At 43.7% G+C, this 22,217-nt stretch overlaps 1 protein-coding gene across 1 annotated transcript in view; it reads right to left on the bottom strand.

Moving 5' to 3' along the window:
- The window catches only part of atrnl1a (attractin-like 1a), a 210,591-nt gene that overhangs the window by 103,527 nt on the left and 84,847 nt on the right, over positions 1–22,217 (bottom strand). Inside the window, exons 21-22 of the mRNA XM_030379517.1 lie at positions 13,830–13,923; positions 6,150–6,202 (exon numbers count right to left, since the gene is read on the bottom strand). Of these exons, the coding sequence (XP_030235377.1) occupies positions 6,150–6,202; positions 13,830–13,923 (147 nt within the window). The remainder of the gene's footprint in view (positions 1–6,149; positions 6,203–13,829; positions 13,924–22,217) is intronic.

The raw sequence follows: 22,217 nt of genomic DNA, 5'->3' as shown, positions 1-22,217 counted from the left end.
GAGTGTGTGTGTGTGTGTGTGTGTGTGTGTGTGTGTGTGTGTGTGTGTGTGTGTGTGTGTGTGTGTGTGTGTGTGTGTGTGTGTGTGTGTGTGTACGCGAGCGTGTGCCCGTGTTTTCATCTATTTTTGCGAGTCAGGGCTGCATGTGTCTTAGCACTCCTGTTGGGTGCATTGCCAACACACTCTTCATTCCTGTTAAGAAAACATTGTGAGCCCGCTTTAAAGTTCATCTCACTCAATTATAAAGCCATTGCAACAATTCCTAGTACAAAAAAATGAAAACCCAATTACACACTGCCTGGTGACGCATCTCGCCGGGGAAAATTACAGAAAAGCGCACAAAAGCCGACAACAACCTCCGAGTGCTGAAATTAAAATCGTCAACGCCATTTCTGAAAGTTTACGCTTGGCTGTTCTTACTGCGTTAATATTTTTTTATGTTGATTAGGGCGACAACAAACTACTCCGGGAGAATATGTAGGGGGAGAAAACAAAATGACTGTTTTGGAAAAATAATAAAATAAACAATTCTTGCAAATTCCTCCTGGTTTGTGTTGCCACCATGAGACACTGAGACAGCGCAAAGTAGCGTGACAACATCTACCGTGTCGCAGCGCCACTCTCCCCACGCAGGGGGCTTCATTTAATGCTTGTTAACATCTCATTATTTTGCATTTGCAACAGCCTAGTGATGGGGAACAGGGATGGAGATAAGGCTGTTTATGCCAAAATAAACACAGGGAGGCTGGGGTGGAATAGAGCTCTAGCCTGGACACAGGTAGAGGTCAAAGCAACCGACGGCGTACAGCCAGGCCAGTCTGAGAGGTTGATTAACTGCACTGTTTACCAAGCGTTCAATGCAGTGGAAGGCCCCCCTAGGTTTGTTTTTAGTTTATTTATGTTTGCGTTTTGTCCCATGGATTTAGGATTCCTCATTGTCACCATCTCCTGCGTTGGAACAATGCACAATGCGGCGCTCTGGATATTAGCTCACAGCCACCCAGGAGCGGATCTTAAAATTCGTAGCATTTGCAAAAAGGATTTTCTTTAAAGGGTATTCTTTGCAAGTCTGATCGTTGCAATTAACTAATGCTGGGTAGGCGTCCTGCCGCAATGCCTGTCAGCAGAAATGGAGGTTTCTGGGCCTGACGCCTGTGCTGTGGACTAATAAGGGGCTGTAGGCCAGCAGCGCCTCAGACTGCTGAGCGGACGCTTTCACACACAGCTGACAGCGTCGCTAAATGGTAGCTATTGTATCACACTATGCTCTATATAACTCAGATACGACGGACGCAAAAATTGCACCGCGCTCATAAAAAGTACATTTGTATGAAAGTGTTCAATCAGTAAACGCCATCATGGAATGAGCAAGATGCAGGCCGGCCGTGCCTATCCCTCGCTCTGTGACCCGCGGGGCGGCGTGGCGTGCAGCCCAGCCTTCCTCTGCCGCTTCTCATTGTCCACTAATTATCATTGTGTCGCTGCCACTTAGTATCCAGGCGATCCTCATTAGCGATCGACCGTGCTACTCCTCTCCCCGCATGCCTCTGGGCGAGCGACTGGTGAGCAGCTAATTTGACTGGTCTGGTGTTTCCCCCCCTTCGACAGAGCGGGTGGGACGCACCGTGGACGCGCTGCACTAATGAGTCCCCGTCCCCTTGTAGCTGACTGCGATGCCATTTGACACTGGTTCGTTAAAAGAAGAAGAGATGCCCCGGCGATGCAGGCTTGTAGATTGTAGCTGTTCGCAGACTTTGCCCAGGGGGCTAAATCATTAAATAACAAGGTTGCAACTGGGCCGGGCGGTATGATAGAGCAGATCATTAACCCAGCCATATCATTGCTTGTTCCATGTCCTCTTGAAAAGGATCAGAGAGTACGGCCAACCCTAAACGGCTAAGTATATTTAAACAAAGCATGGTGGTGAAACATAGTCCTACGAGTTGCACGCAGACAAGCACATGCACGGGCCGATGACATTGGTTCATCCATTTGTAGGTGACTGTACTGTTCAAGTCGTGATCTTGAATGTAAAGTGATGGCCAGTCATGAATCCCACATGAATAAAGGATGAAAACAGAGACCTGGGCTGAAAAATACACAGAAACAAGTTCAAGAGAAAATTCCTGAGAACCAGCAGCCATGTATAACCTTTCATACTTGTCAAAACAACTACGTAAGTATACAGAGACATAAATCTATAGTGACATTGAGCTGCTGACCCCGAATGAGCTCAGTATACATGGGTAATAAGGCCCGGCTTACCAGCAGTTGAACCCGTGTCTAACCTCTTGTCCATGGCCTATTAACCTCTGGTTGGTCTGGGGACCCCAAGTCTCTACAGCAGAACCGGGGCGGCATATACTGCCAGATGTCTGGAGGAAAGCCAGCCTGAAGTCATACCTGGAGCTCCTGGCTACAGAGCGCCTGAAGGCGATGGTTTCTATGGTAGAGCTCACAGAATTGAATTTGCCGACCCGAATGACGGCAGGCATTTGGTTTAGCGTTTAGAGAGTTCCACTCCACAATCAACATCGACAATGGATAAATCCACCCATTTGTTTTCGACGATGTGGTCTACCTGATATGAGAATACTACACCTTCACTCACACTTTTGGTTTGAAATTAAGTTCAACTTCAATGGAATGCAAAGTAATAAATGATTTTTCTGTACGTTAATCAAATCCAAAAGAATAAAGTGAGTCAATTTGATGAGTCGATTGTTCCACTATGGAAGGGGCAAAGTCCATATTCTTAAATCTCTCAGACCCTACCTCATGCAGGCTGCACATTGCTGGTGTGCCTCCAAAAGCCTCCATGGGTGCCATTAGTGTTATATTTCTTAGTTTTATAAGAACAAAAACAGTGGTTGGTCATGAATCTGAAAAACAATCGTGAGCACACTGGGAGCATAATGGAACAAAATACATGTGATAGACAATCTAATACCTCCCATTACCAAATGGTAGAGCGAGTAGGACTTTCCAAAACACAGATAACAGGTTACGGTCAATAAGTGCTCTCTGGACTATGAGTGAGCATGCTATCTATCCCCAACCCGGCCCTATCTCTTCAGGGCTAAATGCACCAGACGCTGGTAGATGCACGACTTTTAATAATGCCAACGTCTTTATATGCATGTGCGTCAACAGGTCGTGTCGGTGTGTCAATATGTACGCGCATGTCAGCGCAGAGCATAAGGCGGTCACATGGTCTTACTCAAACAGGCCCGGCGTAACATTTAGCCGATGGCTGGGGAGGTAATGTCAGATTAATGGCAGGACACAGTGTAGTCAAACACATCAAATGCACTCACAACACTTGAGATGCAGCCATAGCAATCCCAAGGACCGGGGCGACTCCAATGCTTCAAGAAGCCTTTGTGTGTACGTGTATGTGTGTGTGTCTCTCTTTTTTTTGTGTATGGCGTGTGTCTCTTTTTTTTGTGTGTGGGTGTCTCTTTTTGTATGTATGTGTGTGTGTGTTTGTGTGTGTGTGTGTGTGTGTGTGTGTGTGTGTGTGTGTGTGTGTGTGTGTGTGTGTGTGTGTGTGTGTGTGTGTGTGTGTGTGTGTGTGTGTGTGCACCAACATCTGTGTGTGTGTGTGTGTCTGAGTGTGTGTGTGTGTGTGTGTGTGTCTGACAAATGTACTTATTGTAAGTCACTTTGGATAAGGCGTCTGCTAAATGCCCTGAATGTCTGTGTGCGTGTGTGTTTGTGTGTGTGTGTGTGTGTGTGTGTGTGTGTGTGTGTGTGTGTGTGTGTGTGTGTGTGTGTGTGTGTGTGTGTGTGTGTGTGTGTGTGTGTGTGTGTGTGTGTGTGTGTGTGTGTCAGTTGGCATAGACAGGGCATGACATTGGTGCCACCTAGTGCTTCAGAACCAGTTTTTTTCCTGAAATATTAATGACACAAATCATAGAAAAATATGATTTTTTACGCTTAAATTCATTCTTCATTCAATAAAAACAAACCTGCCTTTATCTTTGTCAAACACACGATCACAACGTCAAATTCTGTTCATGTTATTCACATTACTGACATGTTTTCTAATTTAATTTGTCAGCGTCACAAGTAAATCCGTGTAACCACATATCCGACTGATCCATAGCACCCACGAGATGAGCGGATGGCATCAAAGGGATATTTGAAGTGACTGCTGTTCGTCCTGATTGTTAGTCAGTCTCTCGCCCTCTCTCCCTCTCCCTCTCTCTCTCTCTCATTGAGATCATGACAGGCCCACTCTAACAGGAGAGCTATTGACATTGACAGAACTTCAACTGAGAGCCGCACAAGGGCAGCAGTCAGTTCCTCTGAAAGGGAGAGAAAAAACGTGTGTGTTTGTGTGGAATCGTACATGCGTGCGTGCCTGCGTGTGTGCGTGTTCATGTGTGTGACCCCAACTAAAGAACATCTGTTTTGAGTAAACAGTTCGACCTTCAATGGACCTTAAGAAGGGAATCGAGCACCTGTTCAGAAAACCTCACCTCTATCAACTCATTCTGTGCTAGCATCTGGGCAAATAAACTGATACCTCTCGTCTCTCGCTCCCTCCAGCTCTATCAGAATGATGTTATTAACAACGGAAATGCGATGTCACACGTGCACCATCTTGTTAATTTTGAACTGAATTTGTATAAATCTGGATGCACTGCATATTGTTCCGTACATAAGTGGTGATTGGTTTATAGAAACAACAGTGTGATAGCCTAACATAATTGTGTGCATTGTGCAGTGCAAGGGACTCAGAGAGAAAGGTTAATTCAATCCATGCGAACATAGCTACGATTTGAACGGCTTTTTATTTTTTTCCACGCCGTACCCTTTCTAGAATCACCATTTCAGTCTGCTTCCTATTGCCTCTCTGGTTGTCTGGATATTTGATGGGGAGGAAATGGTTTAAGGTGCAGCAATAGTTTGTACAGCCTTACATCGGTGTGTAGTTTGTCAACGCGTCAGAAATGATGGATATGGTCTGCATATGTAAAGAATTTAAGGTCATTCTATTTAAATTCTTAACAGAATCTGAATGAAAGTGAGAGAGTTGCCAATGTTTTTATCTTGTCTGTCTTTTCAGACCCCTTTTCAAATGTCTGGTCTTTTGCCCAAAGCAGTTCCTTTGAAGCCATGCCTTGACAGACAACACCTTCAGCCAATCAGATGAACGCGGTCGCCAACTGAACAAGATAATAGACAGAGGTTTTTCGTAATATGGTCGGAAGAACAGAGAACATGGCCCACGTCTTTTCCTCTGAAAGAAATCCAACAATGCCAATTTATGTTTGTGTTTTGAGCTGAATCTATTTTTCCTTAACCTGATGCTACTTGTTCAAATGGAGTATGACTTTATACATTTATAAGATTTTTTAATTAGGCTATATAAATCATTTATAAAATAAATGGTCTAAATAAACAAGTAAATAAACAACTACATTATAATCAGCCATTTAAAAATGGCTGATTATAATGTAGTTGTTTATTTACATGTAATAGGACGATTCCTGTGTCAGCCTATATGTGTTGAAAGAGGTAAGGCTCAACAGAGCGGACAGCGACCCAGACATTGGAAAAGGAGATGATCTCTCAGGCTCGAAGGATGGATCCAACCAGGCTGTGCACATGTGGGTGCCCTCAACTAGTACATTGGGTTAGGTTTTTATCAGAGAAAGAAATCTATCTATCTTTGTGTGTCGCATATTTACAGAATCCACCAAGAAATATTCCAAAGTGAAAACAAATCATAGCATCCAAGTATTTCAATTTCGTTACCAATTCATATCAAACTGGACATCAGGTGGGACCTGTCACCCGTACCAAAGGGAATGACACTCTAATGGCATCGTTAGCTGATGTCGCTTGCAAAAGATAGCTAGAAACTACAGTAGGTTATGAGTGATAGGTTCTTTGAAGGCATCCATCTCCCGTGTGTTCCTAGAGCTCTCAGAGATGGAAGGTCCCTTTGACCCCATGAACCAACTAACACTTCACTGAATCAATCGATGGAAATTGTAGGAAAAATGTGTGTGGATGCGGGGGAGAGAGAGAGAGAGAGAGAGAGAGAGAGAGAGAGAGAGAGAGAGAGAGAGAGAGTCCATGTGAGAATCTGAAGGCCACCGCGGTTAGCTTAAGTGTAATGACGGTGAAATACTTACAATAACAGGTTCCACGCAGGGGGTTACCTAGGTAACGGTTTTCTGAGTCACACCTGAAAAAAATTAGGAGAGAGGGACAGAAAGGGAGAAAGAAAAAAGAAAGTGAGCAACAGGACTAATGTCATTAGTATGCAGCATGATTTCACTTCTACAAGGGCGTGTGTGTGTGTGTGTGTGTGTGTGTGTGTGTGTGTGTGTGTGTGTGTGTGTGTGTGTGTGTGTGTGTGTGTGTGTGTGTGTGTGTGTGTGTGTGTGTGTCTGTGTGTGTGTGTGTCTGAGAAATGATTTCCCTTGGCAGGACATTCTGACCATGGTTTCTTCTACCCAGAGGGCAGCGCACATGTGCACGCACAAACACACATGCGCACGCACAAACACACATGCGCTTGTGTTTCAGTGTGTTTGCGTGTGTATGTGTGAGAGTGTCTGCACACTGTCTGCACGTGCACACACACATACACACACACACACTACCCACACACAACCTGACCACCTGACACGACCAGACATCCAGGGATCCTCACAGCAATCAACATCTTCCAAAAGGAAGGGAGAACCAAAAGGATGCATGGAGAATAATGGGAGATAGAGACGGAGAGAGTGACAGAGTGGAAGAAACAGCTGCACGAGAGACTACTAATGAAAGGAAAAGAAAACCACAGCCCCTCCAGACAGTGAGATAGCGAGAGATTAGAAAATAGGGAAACGGCAAAGAATAGAAAGGTTGCTATGAGCAGGACTGCATGTTACCGGCGATGGCGGAGGGTTTGTACACGCTGTCCCTGTGCGGCGGCGGCGGCGGCGGCGTTAAGGTCAGACACGGACACAGCGGCCACTTAGTTCTATACTCCTCTGCAGGCGGCCGCCAAGGACATTAGCAGCTATTTAAATCTTTAAACATGGGCAAAACAAAACTAAAAGCTTTACCCAGTGATAATAACAGGCTGGACATACTGATAATTTTTCTTTTTCTTTTCGGGTGTTATCCAAAAAAGTGTGTGTTCGTTATTTGATTTTGAACATAGCTACTACTGCTGTGTAATTTTATTGAGACTTTGAAGAAAGCTCAAAACCCCCTTTTTTGTTGGATGAGGCGTTAAGTACCCCAGACGTCCAGCTCTGGGGTCACACTCTGGACGCAGCATCTTCAGACAGGCGTCATTCCATAAATTCAAACCCGTTATTTTCCGATGGCCCAGCGCCATGACTTTCGAGACCGCTCCTAACACTTCCATGCCCCAACCTCAACCCACCACTCATGTGTTTTTTTTCTATTATTCAAATAAAACATGGGTTTTAACTCATTTAGCCATCGGAAATGACTGAAATGAGGTAATGCAGTGTAGTTTGGGTTTTTAAAACACCAACACACACTCAGGACTATGGCTATTTAAGAGGAAAAACACGGGCGACCATTGGGGGTGACGGCTCAATCTGGTGGGCTATTCACACTGCTCTGCACTAAGCCCCCCCCCCCCCGCCCCCTTAACTGGTGTGCAGAATGTGTGTCTGTGTGTGTGTGTGTGTGTGTGTGTGTGTGTGTGTGTGTGTGTGTGTGTGTGTGTGTGTGTGTGTGTGTGTGTGTGTGTGTGTGTGTGGGTGTGTGATCAGTGCCGTTATGTATTTGTGTGCTGTTGGAAATGATTTCCAACAGCACAGCACACCAGAGGGTGAGATTGGCTCGTGCTGTGCACATACGCAGATCTGTGTTGATCCGTGGTACGGTACGCAGTGCTCACACAGATCAATGGTACTGGACTGTGGGGTCAGGCGTACTCGGATCCCACCCTTCAGCTGCTTAAAAGCTGCTCAAAGAGGCTAATGGGACACACAATCACAACCAGGACGGGCGAAGCGCTTCATCAATGGAAACACTAATACACATTGACGACTGTGAACAAATGTACACCAGGACACACACGCACACATGCTCAGCCAACGATGGAAACACAAAGAGGCACACAGAAAGGTGTGCACACACAGTTGACACTAGTCTACTGAAATTAACATAGATGTTTTTTAGATCCTCACAGAAATATGTTGAGCGCAAATACTTACAATTAAATGGATTGGAGATTTATTATGCATACAAAAAAAGTCAATGTGATGTAAGTTTATTAATTCACACAGATCACGGTAGGGTTTGCCATTCAATCTAACATATTCCAACACATCGGACAAAGGATGTTTTTTGGAAGGGTGGAGGTGGTTGAGAATCATTTAAAATATATGTTAAATGATCTATCGTAGTTTATATGAATAACCATTTAGTGCAAATGTACTTATTGTAAGTTGCTTTGGATAGAGCGTCTTTTAAATGCCAATGCCCTCAATGTAAGTAATTCTGATACAATAATTCAGTTACTATATGCAGTATATGCATATGTTCAAGTATGAAAGACTTGGTAGATTGAGTTAATGAAAATGAAATATGTTAAAAGATGGCTTACTATGAACATAAGTTGGTACTGGCACTACTATCCCTCAGAATAAGTATTTTTCTTCCTGTTAAGGATCCAGGCCATTGTGTTTATGGACCGTACACAGAACAGATCCTCATCGGACAAACACAGGTTTGGCTCATAATACTAAATACTGTTCTGCTCCTTATTATTTATTAACCAGGGCAAGGATGTGGTGTTAGATTTGTGTAAATAAAGCCATGCAACATTTCTTGAATATCAAACAAAAATAAGAATTTTAGGGAGATTAAAACTCAATGAAGCAAACAAATTGACATTTAAAAAGTAAAAAACATATAAATTGCAAACTAATTATTGTGTTAATCATGTAATCTTAGACTTTCACATCTTTTCGTAATATGTTCTTTTGTTGATAGTCCCCTCTGCTTTTTTCTCCCCGATCAGTCTCTTGCCCGCACTGTGCGCTAGATACGCTGCCAGAACTAAAGTTTCCGCTGCCTGACTTTCTGGTTGCATTTATGAAACAAACGTTTCACGGGTGGGTTTTTATTCAGGGTGGGTCTTCATTTGCTAATGAGCTTTTGAGTGACATCTCAGTGCCCTGGACGTTGTTCAGTGCAGCAAGCGTGAGCTTTGGTTTTGGTGGACACGGACACCCCTAACACTAGGCATTAACTACCCATTGACTAAATGTATGACAAGATTCATAAAGTGCAAGTATTGCTCCTATGCGCTACTTATGGTGTTTGTGTCCGCAGAAACCGACACGCATGCTGGCTGCAATGAACAAAGTCAGTGCAGAAGACAGTGAGGGCAGAGGTCTGATCAGTGAGCAAGAGGAAGAAGGAACTGTACACAACAATATGTATGATCAAACATGTTGAGGACCAGGGTCACATGATTAAACAAATGATTTGTTTGTAAATTATAATTCTTTTCTTATTTTCATTTGCTTCAATGGGTTTTATTCTCTCTGAAAGTCCTATTTTTGTTTGATATTGAGGACGTTTTGTTTGATTATATAGACACAAATCTGTTTCTGTTTTCAATAAGTTCCAGGGTATTACAATGAACCATAGACATATACACATAGATGCTGCATGCACCTCCTCCACCTGACGCTGCCGTCTTAAAAGAGGCCAAGCCTAAAAAAAGTCAGCGGGGGGGCTGCGGATTTCGGGTAAGTTGATATGTAAATATTATAGTGCTTTTAATCAAGAACAAACGCAGCTCCAATGTTTACTGCAATTCGTTAAGAGGCCACTCTTTACCTCTCTGGTATGGTGGCTTCGTTGACTTACGATCGAGAGGCCAATGAGGCGTTTATGTATAGTTATAACTTATACGTCTATACTATACTAAACTAGTGAAGATATGAGCTCAGAACCAAATGCAGTGATTAGCTGAAAGTTGAAAGTAGGTATTTGGGTCACCCTAATAGATGGTAAATGTTGTTTGTGTGGGATGAAAACTTCTAGTATTTATTTATATCTTTTGAACTCTTGGCCTAATAAAACATGCATTGCAAGCTTTATGTTGATAAGGAATTAAAAGAAAATAGTAAGTTACTTAAAAAAGTTCACTTATATAATAAATAAATCAAACGTAAAGATATTTTGCATTATTAAACATTAATAATTGTTCAAGCAATGGTCAAGTGTGGCATTTATGGCAAGATCAAAACAGGGTAAGGGGGGCTGGGGGAAATCATTCCTAACAGCACACAAATACATAGCGACTCTGATCACACACACACACACACTTTCTGCACTCCAGTTAAGGAAGCGAATTAGCATTCAATTAGAAGGGCTCTTTGGCAAAGCGCAGACCAATTAAAGCTAAATCAACACAATCAGAGGGAGGCAGACGGAGCAACATGAGACCGTAAACAAGCGGGACCCCACTTAAGTGCTGCTCAGAGAGCAGCAAAGGACAACACTCAAAAGTAAGCATGTGTATCTACACAAACACACACACACACTCACACAAACGCACATACCACCGAGCGCCCACTATACACAAACACACACAGACAGGTAAATGCCAAAACACACAAAGTGCGCACATGGGACCTGTCGAGTAGTAGACATAAAGATTCATTTATTCACGTTATGTCATACGTAGTCATGATGAGGTTGTGTCAATGATGTCGAACAACAGCGAAGGGAGCACGTTGTGCATCAATTACTGATGTGGACTACCTAAGTGCTACTTACTCTCTACAAGCTCCTAGCTCAATGAAAGGTAAACCAGACTTGTGGTTATGTAGAAGCCAATCTAAACAGTTCAACTAAGCGGGATGTTGAAGTTCAATTAAACGTGTTGATGTCACTGCAGAATTTTGTCTTATGAAATCGCACATTTAGGGAATGGATAAGACTAGCAACATCGGACGATAAGGAAACCAAGCAGCCTTGGCAAGGAAAGACACATGGCTAGCTTTATGGTGTAATGTTCCCAACAACCTGTTGGCTATGGCGCGATAACGGACCACAATGAGACCTGACGCGTTAACATGCAACACATATTTTTTTGATAATCAATAATGTTACATCATAAACCCTAATTAACCCCCTGGTTCCTTTAGGGTTCTGTGTGAAGGAGAATACTCTTAAAACACTGAATGGAGAATTTTTAATATTCTTAAATATATATCGTGATAATTATCAATATCAATATATAAAACATATTGTCATATTGAGTTTGGCCAAATGGTCCAGCCCTACATCAGAGTCATCCATAAGGGTTTATTATATATAAGGGGCTATATAAGGGTTTTTATAAGGGTGAGCGACCAATTGACGGTGAAAGAAAATCATTGGGTGGTTATGTTGTGCTTAATACAAGAAAGCTACACATAAATACAGAGTGGAAAGTTTGGATACACGCACGAGCACACACACACACACACACATACACACACACGCACGCACACACGCACAAACAAACACACACTCACAGCAATAAACTGTGTGAATTACCATCCACCCTGAGGGGGATGCTGGTCCACAATAAAACTAAAAAACAAAGTACTTCTTGGCTGACCATTTTGGAAGCCTTCGGGAAAACACAAACTGGTATGACTTTGGAGCACAGAAGATTGCTGATGAACAGCAACTGAAAATCAGCATGATGTAATTGCTACCGCTCTGTAGGTTTTAATTACAATAGCCAAATGTGTTTAGTTGCTCCTCTGAATAATGTTTCAGTGCGCTCGCAAATGAAAAACACAACTCAAAGATATCAACACACAATTAGCTGCAGTCGAACCGGGCACTGCAGTTTGACTCTATTAGGACCTAGTGAGAAAACACATCGGACTCACAGCACACACATTAACCAAGGTTTGCTTGTTGTGAGAGATTTAACACAGACACACACACACACACACACACACAAAACACACACACACACACACACACACACACACACACACACATACACACACACACACACACACACACACAGTGGCGGACTCAGAGTGTTTGAAGGGCAGTGGCGAAAAAATAAAAAGGGCACATACTTGCTCTAGAGGGCACATCGTCATAATTTATTGTATGAAGGGGCACCAGAGGGCACCCATTAATTTTTTTCACATGTAAAGGGCAGCCAATAAGGCACTTTTTCTCGTATTCACCACTCTAGAAGGCACCTTTTCAACCATGGAGGCACTGTAAGGGCATTAAGAGGGCACTCATTAGCTGCGTTTCCATCCCCCCGATTTTATGCGAATTTTGAAGTATCGAATCAGTAAACGGTGATGGAAACACCAAAATTCGCATAAAAATCCTCTAATTTGCAAAAAAGTTTATCCGCTCGCTTGAGGTGGTTTTTGAGAAATGCGAAAAATAGTAAATGCGCAAAATAGGAGATGGAAACAAACTTTTCGAAAAAGCTGTGATGTAGCGAACATTGAACACACAGGACTGACAACCTCCTTCCGATTTCTGCATAACGACCGGCCATAGCAACCCTGCCGACATCAACTTGTAGCGTCAATATATATGTATATATATATATATATATATGATATAGGATGTCCTTTAATTATACCCAGTCCATTATTATATGCTATAGACCCTGGAGTATCTGTGGTATAAAAGCTGCAACAGATTTCGAATTAAAATTATGTACAATGTATCCTTTAAATATGTCCATGGAACAGATGGCCAACGTGAATAATAGATACGTGTGGACCGCTAAAGAGGTAAAAATTGTCATTGCTGTCATCGAAGAAAAATCGTACAGCTATTTTAGATGGAAAACAATGCAATTCCACTGTATATCAGGACCTAAGAGAGGCTGTTATCCCCCCCTGACTCCGCCACCGCGCACACACACACACACACACACACACACACACACACACACACACACACACACACACCAACTCAACCAGCACAGATTCAGAAATTATATTGAATCACACAGACACAAACAGACAAACAGAAAACAAAAATAATACTTTAACTTATTGAAGAGGTTGGAAAAGAATGAAGTAGCTGTTAGGTAGTAGCTGTATATGTCATGGTCTGTCGTGCTTTGGTGTGTTTCCCTCCTGTGTTGATTACTGCTCCCTCCCCTAATGTGTCTCAGCTGTTCCTCGTTGCGTTTGTTACTTAAGCCCTTGTCTTTCCTTTGTTCCTCGTGCTGTCACTATGGTTTGTTGGTCCTGCGTGCTCTCTGTGGTCACCTGTGTTCCCTTGCTCCTTGCCTAGCCTTAGCCTTAGCCTTTGGCAGAAATAAAGTGCTGTTCTCCCCAAACCGTCTGCATCTGGGTCCTACCTGCCTGCCTGTACCCGCAACCGTAACAGTATATTCAAAATGTTCATTTTAAGGTCAAGGGCATGTTAACATGTGTGTATATATATATATATATATATATATATATATATATATATACAGGGCCGTCGGACTGCGGGGACAAAGGGGACAGTTGTGGGGGGGCCAAAGGCAGAGGGGGGGCTAATGACCAAAAAAAAAAAAAAAAAAATTTTTTTTACCCTTTGGCCAGTCCGCCCCCCCCCCCTGTCAACAATCGCTCCGGACCCCCCCTCCCCCCCGTCAACAACCTGGCGCAGGGGGGCCCATCAGTACCTATAGTATAGGGGCCCAGGATTTGGTGCTACGGCCCTGTGTATATATATATATATATATATATATATACAGTGTATATATATATATATATATATATATATATATATACAGTGTATATATATATCCATATATATAAATAAAGATATATACGAATACTTACAGTTGGCATTGCTCTCCCTTGATGCCTTTTGTGGTGCAGAAGCACTTCCCTGTGTTGACGGCGCACATGTTGGCATGGTTGTTACACTTACATGCTGGAGGGAGAGAGAGAGAAAGAGAGAGAGAGAGAGCTTGATCAAAATCTTTCATCAGAAGTATGATGTATTATGGACAGGTAGATCATGTTGTCACTGGAGCACTTTGGACACCTGGGCTGACAAACCACTGAAACTGCATATGGGCCGGGGTTGAGAAGGCCAGGGTAGAGAGTAAGAAAACATGGGGGGGAGGAAGTCAAAGACATGAAGAGGAGTTCCGGATTTAAACAAAGTGGAAAAAGGGAGAGAAAGAGAAAGCAAGCAAGACAGAGGGAGAGAAAGAGAGCGGGAGAGAGAGATTGACAAACAGGACTATAGTACAGCAGGCGGCGAGGACAACAAAAGTTACACGGTTAAAAAACAAACCTTCAAAACCTCACAAAACAAATCCCCCCTGAGGGTCTGCAGGGAGAACAGTGTGGAAAACGTGCAAGTGTGTCAAACACAACGCCACGAACACTTAGCATCTGATCTGGAGCCAGAGAGTGCCGGGGGCACGGGGCTCAAAACGCAGCCACTGTGATGTATGGGGGATAAACAGCTGAGCAATCACAACACAAAACTAGATAAATAAAGCCTGCACATCAGGCTCTGGCTTTCACAATCATCTGTATTAATCCCTGCCGTTCCACAGTGAACGCTCAGGGAAAGGGAGGGGGGGGGGGGAAGTTGATTAGGGGTACTTGTAGAGCTTTATTTCTTCTTGGGGGCGTAATAATAACTCTTATTATTGGTACTGCATATTCCCACACTTTCAAAGTCATAGTCAGACTACGATCCCAGCTGGATCAGATTCAACAGGAGGGAGTAATGGTGAGTATTGATGGTCCGGCCTGCATGATTGTGGCTATGGGGCATGGCCATCCTTGTTTAATGGAAGGCAAGAAGGGTCAAGCGACGGCATTAAATGTATTCATTATAATCCATGTCAAATACAGCATTTAAATGTTCAGAATGCCGCATTACGATTTTACCTTTCATTGTATTCATCCTCATACATCAAATTGTCCATTTATTGATGTTTCCAAACGTGAATTAACCTTAAATTCCCTCCTTTCTGGTGTTGCCGGGATTCAATCCCCCCTCATCAGGCAGTGTGGTGTTTCAGCGATATAAGGGCCTCACAGTGTTTTAGAATTAGAAAACAATAGAGAAACCTGTTGGCCCAGGCAGGGGCTTGCCCAGCTGAAAATACAATATTGATTTAACAGACTGTGTCGAGTGTCCAGTGAAGCACACAGGCCAACACAGGTTCACATGCGGTACTCACACCCACGGTACACGAGGGACGTGGGGCCGGATTCAAAGTACACCTGGACCTTGCAGAAGGGAGAAAGATTTTTTTTTTTTAAAGAATATTCTATTAAAGGCCAAAATAAAGAGGGAAGAATAAAAGAGAGAGGGAGAGATGAAGGACGGACACACACACACACACACACACACTGCTCTATTCTATTCTCATCCATTCAATGCTATTCCATTCTTGTCCATGCTCTGCCAGGGTTAGGGCTGCTAATAATTACAATAGATGATGTAGAGAGGGAACATGAATAAAGAGCAGAGTTCGTGAATGAATGGAGCAGGCATTACACAGCACCACGCCTGCTGACAATACAGAAAATAAACTGCAATAGAAGAGGAGAAGGGGGCCTCTTAGCAGGCGAGCTGATTTGAAATAAATCATATTCCCGTGACTTGTGCAAGCCCCCTCAAAAACACGATATAGTTTCCCGCACCGCTGCCTTCCATGTGAACGCACACACACGATCGCACAGAGCACGTACACACAGGCATAATCACAACACAAAGAAGTGCATACACACAAGACACATACTCACACACTTATGCTCACACAAGCACACACAGAAACACACACAAACGAGTGTGTAGGAGGGAAGACAGTCTTTCTGACGATTAGGGTTTGAAATGAAATCCTAAATGAAAGAAGGAATGCAGCACGCAGTAGTAGTTAGCACGGGTTCTCTCCTTACAACTTAGCTTCCCCCATGCTCATCAAGAGAGGGGGGGCGACAAAAACGGGTCCCTGCTATACCCAAGTATATTTACACGGCTGTTTTAACACTCAAAACTTTCTCCACTCCCCCACCTTCATTACGCTCACACACATTTTAATTTTAATCGCTCTCCTATGCCTCTCCACACAACCACCACGATAATATCTTCCACAAACCCACATTCTCACTCAATTATTAATCTCTATATTAACAGCTTCAAACCACAGTAATCGTCATCAGTACTTTCCAGTTCAATGGTCTAACGATTACAGAAAGCATTATTTTAGCTGAGATGAACTACAATTGGGAATCTATTTTAGTGTAGGATCCATGTGGTTCAGCCATACATCCAATGTTGCGTATTGAATTAGATAAAGACACTTTAGTAATGTTCCTCATACAATTCGTGGACTGGGAAGTGAAGACATGATATTATTTTGGATACAAAATCGACATGTGAAACAATTAAAAATAGGAGTGGCCAATGGTCAGTAATGCAGAAAGTTAACATCTGTTGATCTGTCGCTGTCTTCGGCCTGGGACGATACCCCAACTGCCTTAATTAAATTTCAGTGTTCATCCAGTACATTTTCCATGGATCTCCTCAAGGAGTGTATTTTGAAGATGGAGTCCCTTATCGAGGAACAGCTCCTACTTTCTTCAACCTCCTAACCCATCTCCTCCTCTTCACTCTCTCTGCCAAGAGAAGCAAATGTCCCCATGGCATTGAGACAGCAAGTACATTTTAAACAGCTGTCTTCATAATTCCGTGTGTGTAATAAAGCCTAATTCTTCTTTAATTTTTGGTCAAAACACATTCATTAACTTGTGTTTCTCATATTTATATACATTAAAATAGCACTAAGAGGAACAGCATTGTTGAGGTCCATGTCATCTCATCGTCTGACATTGAAGAAAACGAAACAAAGACAGATTGTCAGCACAGACAACGGGATGATATTCAATCTCTAATAAAGCCGTTTTGTGAAGCCGTTTAAAGTACAAAAATACTACAGAAAATTCAGCTGTGGGGTGCCAGAAACGCCGAGCCTGTGCCCAAAGCGTGTGTTCCTTCCCTGGGTGATGGCGGAGCGTTGGTGGACCCCAGACGCCTCGTTAAAGCACCATGTTTTACCCCTGCTCATCAACCACCTGACGATCAGCAGCACACACACATAGTGATGCTGTGACTCCAAACCTCCCCGTCAAAACGAAACAACACTTGTTTCATTAATTAACGCTGATGCGAGGAGGATTTTGCGGAGATATTATTTGAGGGTAATTAGTTTGAAAGGACACTGCCATCAGCCAGATATCAGTTGTGGATGTGTGCTGTCAGAACCTCTGTTTAAATCGGTTTCGACAGCTCCCGGCTCATTTCTGACCAATCAGGGCATTTTACCTGGCAATCACTGGGCACCGTGAAATTAAACACATCTCGACGGTTCAGGAACTCAGGGAGGGAGGGAGCAAAGAGGGAGGGGACACTAATCGGGTTGCTTAGATTCAATATCTTTCTCCTTCTGCTCTCAATATGCAATGGATTATAATGCTACAACAAACGTGATATCTCTGAACAGGACTGAATAAGGCCCCGTACACGAATAAGGCCTTACGAAACCTCATAGGTCCGGATAGATTTGAAACCACCTCCGAGGGTGGTTTCAGAAATGTGCGGTTTCGGGCACCGGATTCGCCGGCTCCATCTGGACGGTCGGCCCGAACCGCACAAGACTTATGCGGTTTCCCGCATAAATCTGCTTCGTGTGGACGGGGCCTAAGAAGCCAACACCATGTAGAGCAGTCCTTGTAATATGAAAACCCAGGGGACGTAGAGTGCCACAGTACAGGGGTCCTGAATAGATTTAGCGACACATGCTGGCCTGGGAGTGTGAGTGTGTTCAAACGGAGGGTGCGAAGAAGGCGCCGGCACCACAGGTTTCTCTGAGCTGACGAGCAGCACTAAATCTGCCCCAGGACTCCCATCAGGCACTCCCTTCACCAGCACACACATACACACACACACACACCAACACACACACACAAACCAGCACACACACCAGCCACACACACCAACACACACACACACACCAACACACACACACCAGCACACACACACCAACACACAGACACACACACCAGCAAACACACATACCAGCGCGGCGTCACCTGTTTTGACACTCTTATATTAGACGGCTCTTCTGTGCCGTGGGTACGCGACACTTTGACGAGGAACGCCTCTTCAACACATTCCTTCAATTGTACGCACATGGGAAACATCCACCTGCACCGCTAATGACTACAGCTGGTGTATGTGAGCACATATACACACACACACACACACACACACACACACACACACACACACACACACACACACACACACACACACACACACACACACACACACATATAGTCAAAAAACGTTTTCTCTAACATTTCTCTAACATTAACACCAGGTCACATCTTTATGAGTATTAATAATGTCATTGTCATCATCATCATTATATTCTTTTGAGAGCAACACTTCCTTTGTCTCGTTTTGCTAACGAGGCAATTTGGGTTAATAAGAGGTTAGTGACACTGAAACAGTGTGGGGTTAACTGGAGATAGACAGGGGACTGTGTGTGTATGTTTGTGTGTGTCACTCTCCCCAATGGCCTTTGCATTTGGGGCATGTGCACACACACACACATGCACACAACACACACACACGTACGCACATATATACACATACATGTACACACACACACACACACTCACACACACACTCTCTAAATGTCTTTATGACACAACGGAGACTTTGAAGCAGGATTTCATCTGACTCAGCTGAATCCTGATCAGACAGGTCAGTGCGTAGTTAAAGTCTTGTGAGACGCACAGCCCGCTCTTCTGCTCAGCTGGAAGTCCGCTGCGGAGAGAACTGCGGAACACAATCCCTAATATCTTTACGTCTGACTCCATGGTAACGCATTAAAGCCAAACCCAACACTGGGTTACCTGGCTACAGGCAATTCCAAAGTTAACAGTCAGAGCCTGTGCATGTGTCAAAACATCTCAACACAGAAATGTGTTTCAAGACATTGGCTTTTGTCTATTACATGTGGGCGCATATCTTACTGAAGCTGACTTTTTTGGGGGAACGTTTTTTCTGTGTGAAAGGCTTAGAGAATAGCTACTAGAGGACAAAATTCAATTTCAATTATGTGTATTATTCAAATCCACCATGGGCCTCAGGTTCCCAAACCAACTAAAACACAGGCACACATACGCATGCATATTAATACATCTGTATTTGCCCTGCTTTTGTGTTTGTACAAACAAACGCACACGGAAACACCAACACCCACACACACACACGTATAAACAAATATATTATGTCCATCTCTCAGCATCTCGTTCCTCTACATCAGGGGTTCTCAAAGTTTTGACAACTGAGGGCCAATTTAGGAACCCAAAATTTGACTGAGGGCCGCCAAAGGAAAAAAAGCATCCCAGTGTTCAAAAAAAACATTGCACCGTGGACCTCCGGGAGTGAGGTCAAGTGAGGTCTAAATCACAAAACTGAGGTTCAGCCTTTCTAAGTAATGTAGAGTCGGATTAAAACTAACAAATGTAAAAGGATTTGATTGAAAGCTAGAGAGAGTCGACTTTTCTCTTTCTATTCATTTATTTTTGTTTAAATTAATATTGATATAATAATAAAAATAAGTAGTTTTTTTAGGTAACTTACATAATTATGTATGTCATTGCGGGCCGCCAGGAATGATTCCGCGGGCCGCCATTGGCCCGCGGGCCGCACTTTGAGAACCAATGCTCTACATGCTCCCTCTCACCTCTGCTTCTCTCTCTCTCTCTCTCTCTCTCTCTTTGTCCTTGTTAACACACACACGCACAGAAACACACGCACGCACGCACGCACGCACGCACGCACGCACGCACACGCACACGCACACACACACAGCAAACATTTGCACGCGTCCAATCACTTGCTTATGCAGCAACCATCTGTTCTTTCTTTATGGCATATTGGCATACACACGTACAATATAAAACCGGATGTTAAAGAAATACACACATGCGTACACAAAAACACATCAATTAAAATGTCTATGGCTCATTATAATTTTCATTAACACAGCAACAGATACAGTGTGTTGTACATGTGGAGCCAGACCCCAAGGTCTAGTTCTGCCCCGTCCTGACATGGACCATCATGGACCATGATGGGTGGTGCTGCACTGGAAGCTGGTCACAAACCTGTGTACTCAGCATCTCTACCAGCTCTGCATCATAGGAAACACACACACACCCTGCCCATACACTGTGCCCCACTCACCTGCAGGGGGGAGAGGCGGAGAGAGGGAGGGGGGACAGGGGGAAGGAAGCTGGGAACAACTAGGAGGGGGAGAAAGAAAGAAAGAAAGAAAGAAAGAAAGAAAGAAAGAAAGAAAGAAAGAAAGAAAGAAAGAAAGAAAGAAAGAAAGAGGGGACGGGTAGAAGGATTATGGCAAAAAGAGGACAAGAAGGCAAAGAAGCAGGTAAGTGAACAGAGATGGATGTTGATACAGTCTGTCAGACGAGACATTGAGACAGTGGGAGTGAGAGAGAAGGAGAGATGAACATAATACACCAAGGAGAGAACACCACAGAAGGTGCAAGAAAAGAATCCTGTGAGGAGAGAAATAAGAGAGGCAGAGAGTGTAAAAAACAGAGGCCGAGGGAGATGGCGGAAACCGAGGGGAAGAAGCAGGTGAGTGAGAACTGGATATTAGACGGGAAGAATAGGAGCGAACTACGGGGGGGTCAGCTGCAGTTGTGGATCATACAACATTTATGAAAACAATAAGAGTATTCGGCCTGAAGCATGGTAGGCTTAATACCGTTACAGAGTGGAGCATGGGTCGTTGCGTTGCTACAAGCAGCAAACAAGTTGAGTCTGTGGCTTCGGGTTAAATCTCACGGGTTTCACTGGAGCACTCGGAGCCAGCCTCAATTACAAGCTACAGCCAGCCTGAAGACCGGGAGATGGACATCACTTAACTTCATGATGCCATTAAACCTTAACTAAATGCATTGTGGGACATCCTCCCTAAAAATTTCTCGCTGTCAACTCTGACTATAATTAACTGAGGTGATTCAATATGAGTATTCACAAATTATGTTCCGGACTTTAATGCTTTCCAGCCATGGCAAAACTAACCAGGGGCCCGATGAACAATTGGTTTTGCGCAGAACAGTGCAATCAGATACATGCCGATTTCCAGATGTATAATAAGTTGAGTTGAGACGCACCCCAGACAACATAGAAGCCAGTTTGATCCTGTGACACAGTGAGCCAAAGGCCGAGAGAGATGTTGCATGTAAAAATACATCATGATAAGGGAACTTTTGAATAGAAAGACAATTAACATAGCCGTGTGATGCGACTCAACGCTATATTCCTTATCCATACACTGCAGTTGAACAGATCAACATCAAAAACGCAATTTGCAGAATACTTTTTTGCAGTTTCTTTAGTTTCCCTTTGTTTCATTCATTTGTAATAATAGAAACAGTGTTGATGAATGAAACAACATTCATGACTGAACCAGCAATCAGTTTGAGAGTCCAGGTCGTTATGGGAGTTCCTAGGACCATGTTTGTTCAATCATGGGAGTGAATGGTGTGTGGACCCTAAGGTATCTAATTCAACCCACAAAAGTGTACAGAAAACCTTCAAACAGCATCTAGAGTATTGCGAAATCCAACGGCCCAAACAGCTTATCCACAACTTATGTAAGGATATTGACTTAAGATAGACAGATCATAATAAAAACTCCTCTCTGACGAGGAGTGCATTACTCAAACGCATCGAGGGCATCCAGGCATCCAAACTAATTACTTCAGGACAGGAGCGCTGCTTAGCATTCGATCGCCGTGCCAAATGCTGTATCATCCAGCGTTTCTGACAAAGGTGAGGCCAACATTCTGTCTGTCTGTTGGTCAGTCTGTACACACTTAGCAACTCTAAATATAGTCCCTCTCACGGTCTGCAATGCAGATGGAACCAACATTTGTAGTCTGCCATGATTATTGAATATAAAAACTGCCTCATCATAGGATCTGCATTACATCCTACTGCTATGTCCTTCATCCCTCCTAGTTCAACCCTACTGCTCCACCCTACTGCTCCACCCTTCTGCTCCACCCTTCTGCTCCACCCTACTGCTCCGTCCTACTGCTCCACCCTACTGCTCCACCCTTCTGCTCCACCCTTCTGCTCCACCCTACTGC

The sequence above is a fragment of the Gadus morhua genome, chromosome 15 (assembly GCF_902167405.1).
Source record: "Gadus morhua chromosome 15, gadMor3.0, whole genome shotgun sequence".
Taxonomy (NCBI): domain Eukaryota; kingdom Metazoa; phylum Chordata; class Actinopteri; order Gadiformes; family Gadidae; genus Gadus; species Gadus morhua.
The sequence above is the reverse complement of the archived record's forward strand: the minus strand, read 5'-3'. Positions and strand labels throughout refer to the sequence as shown.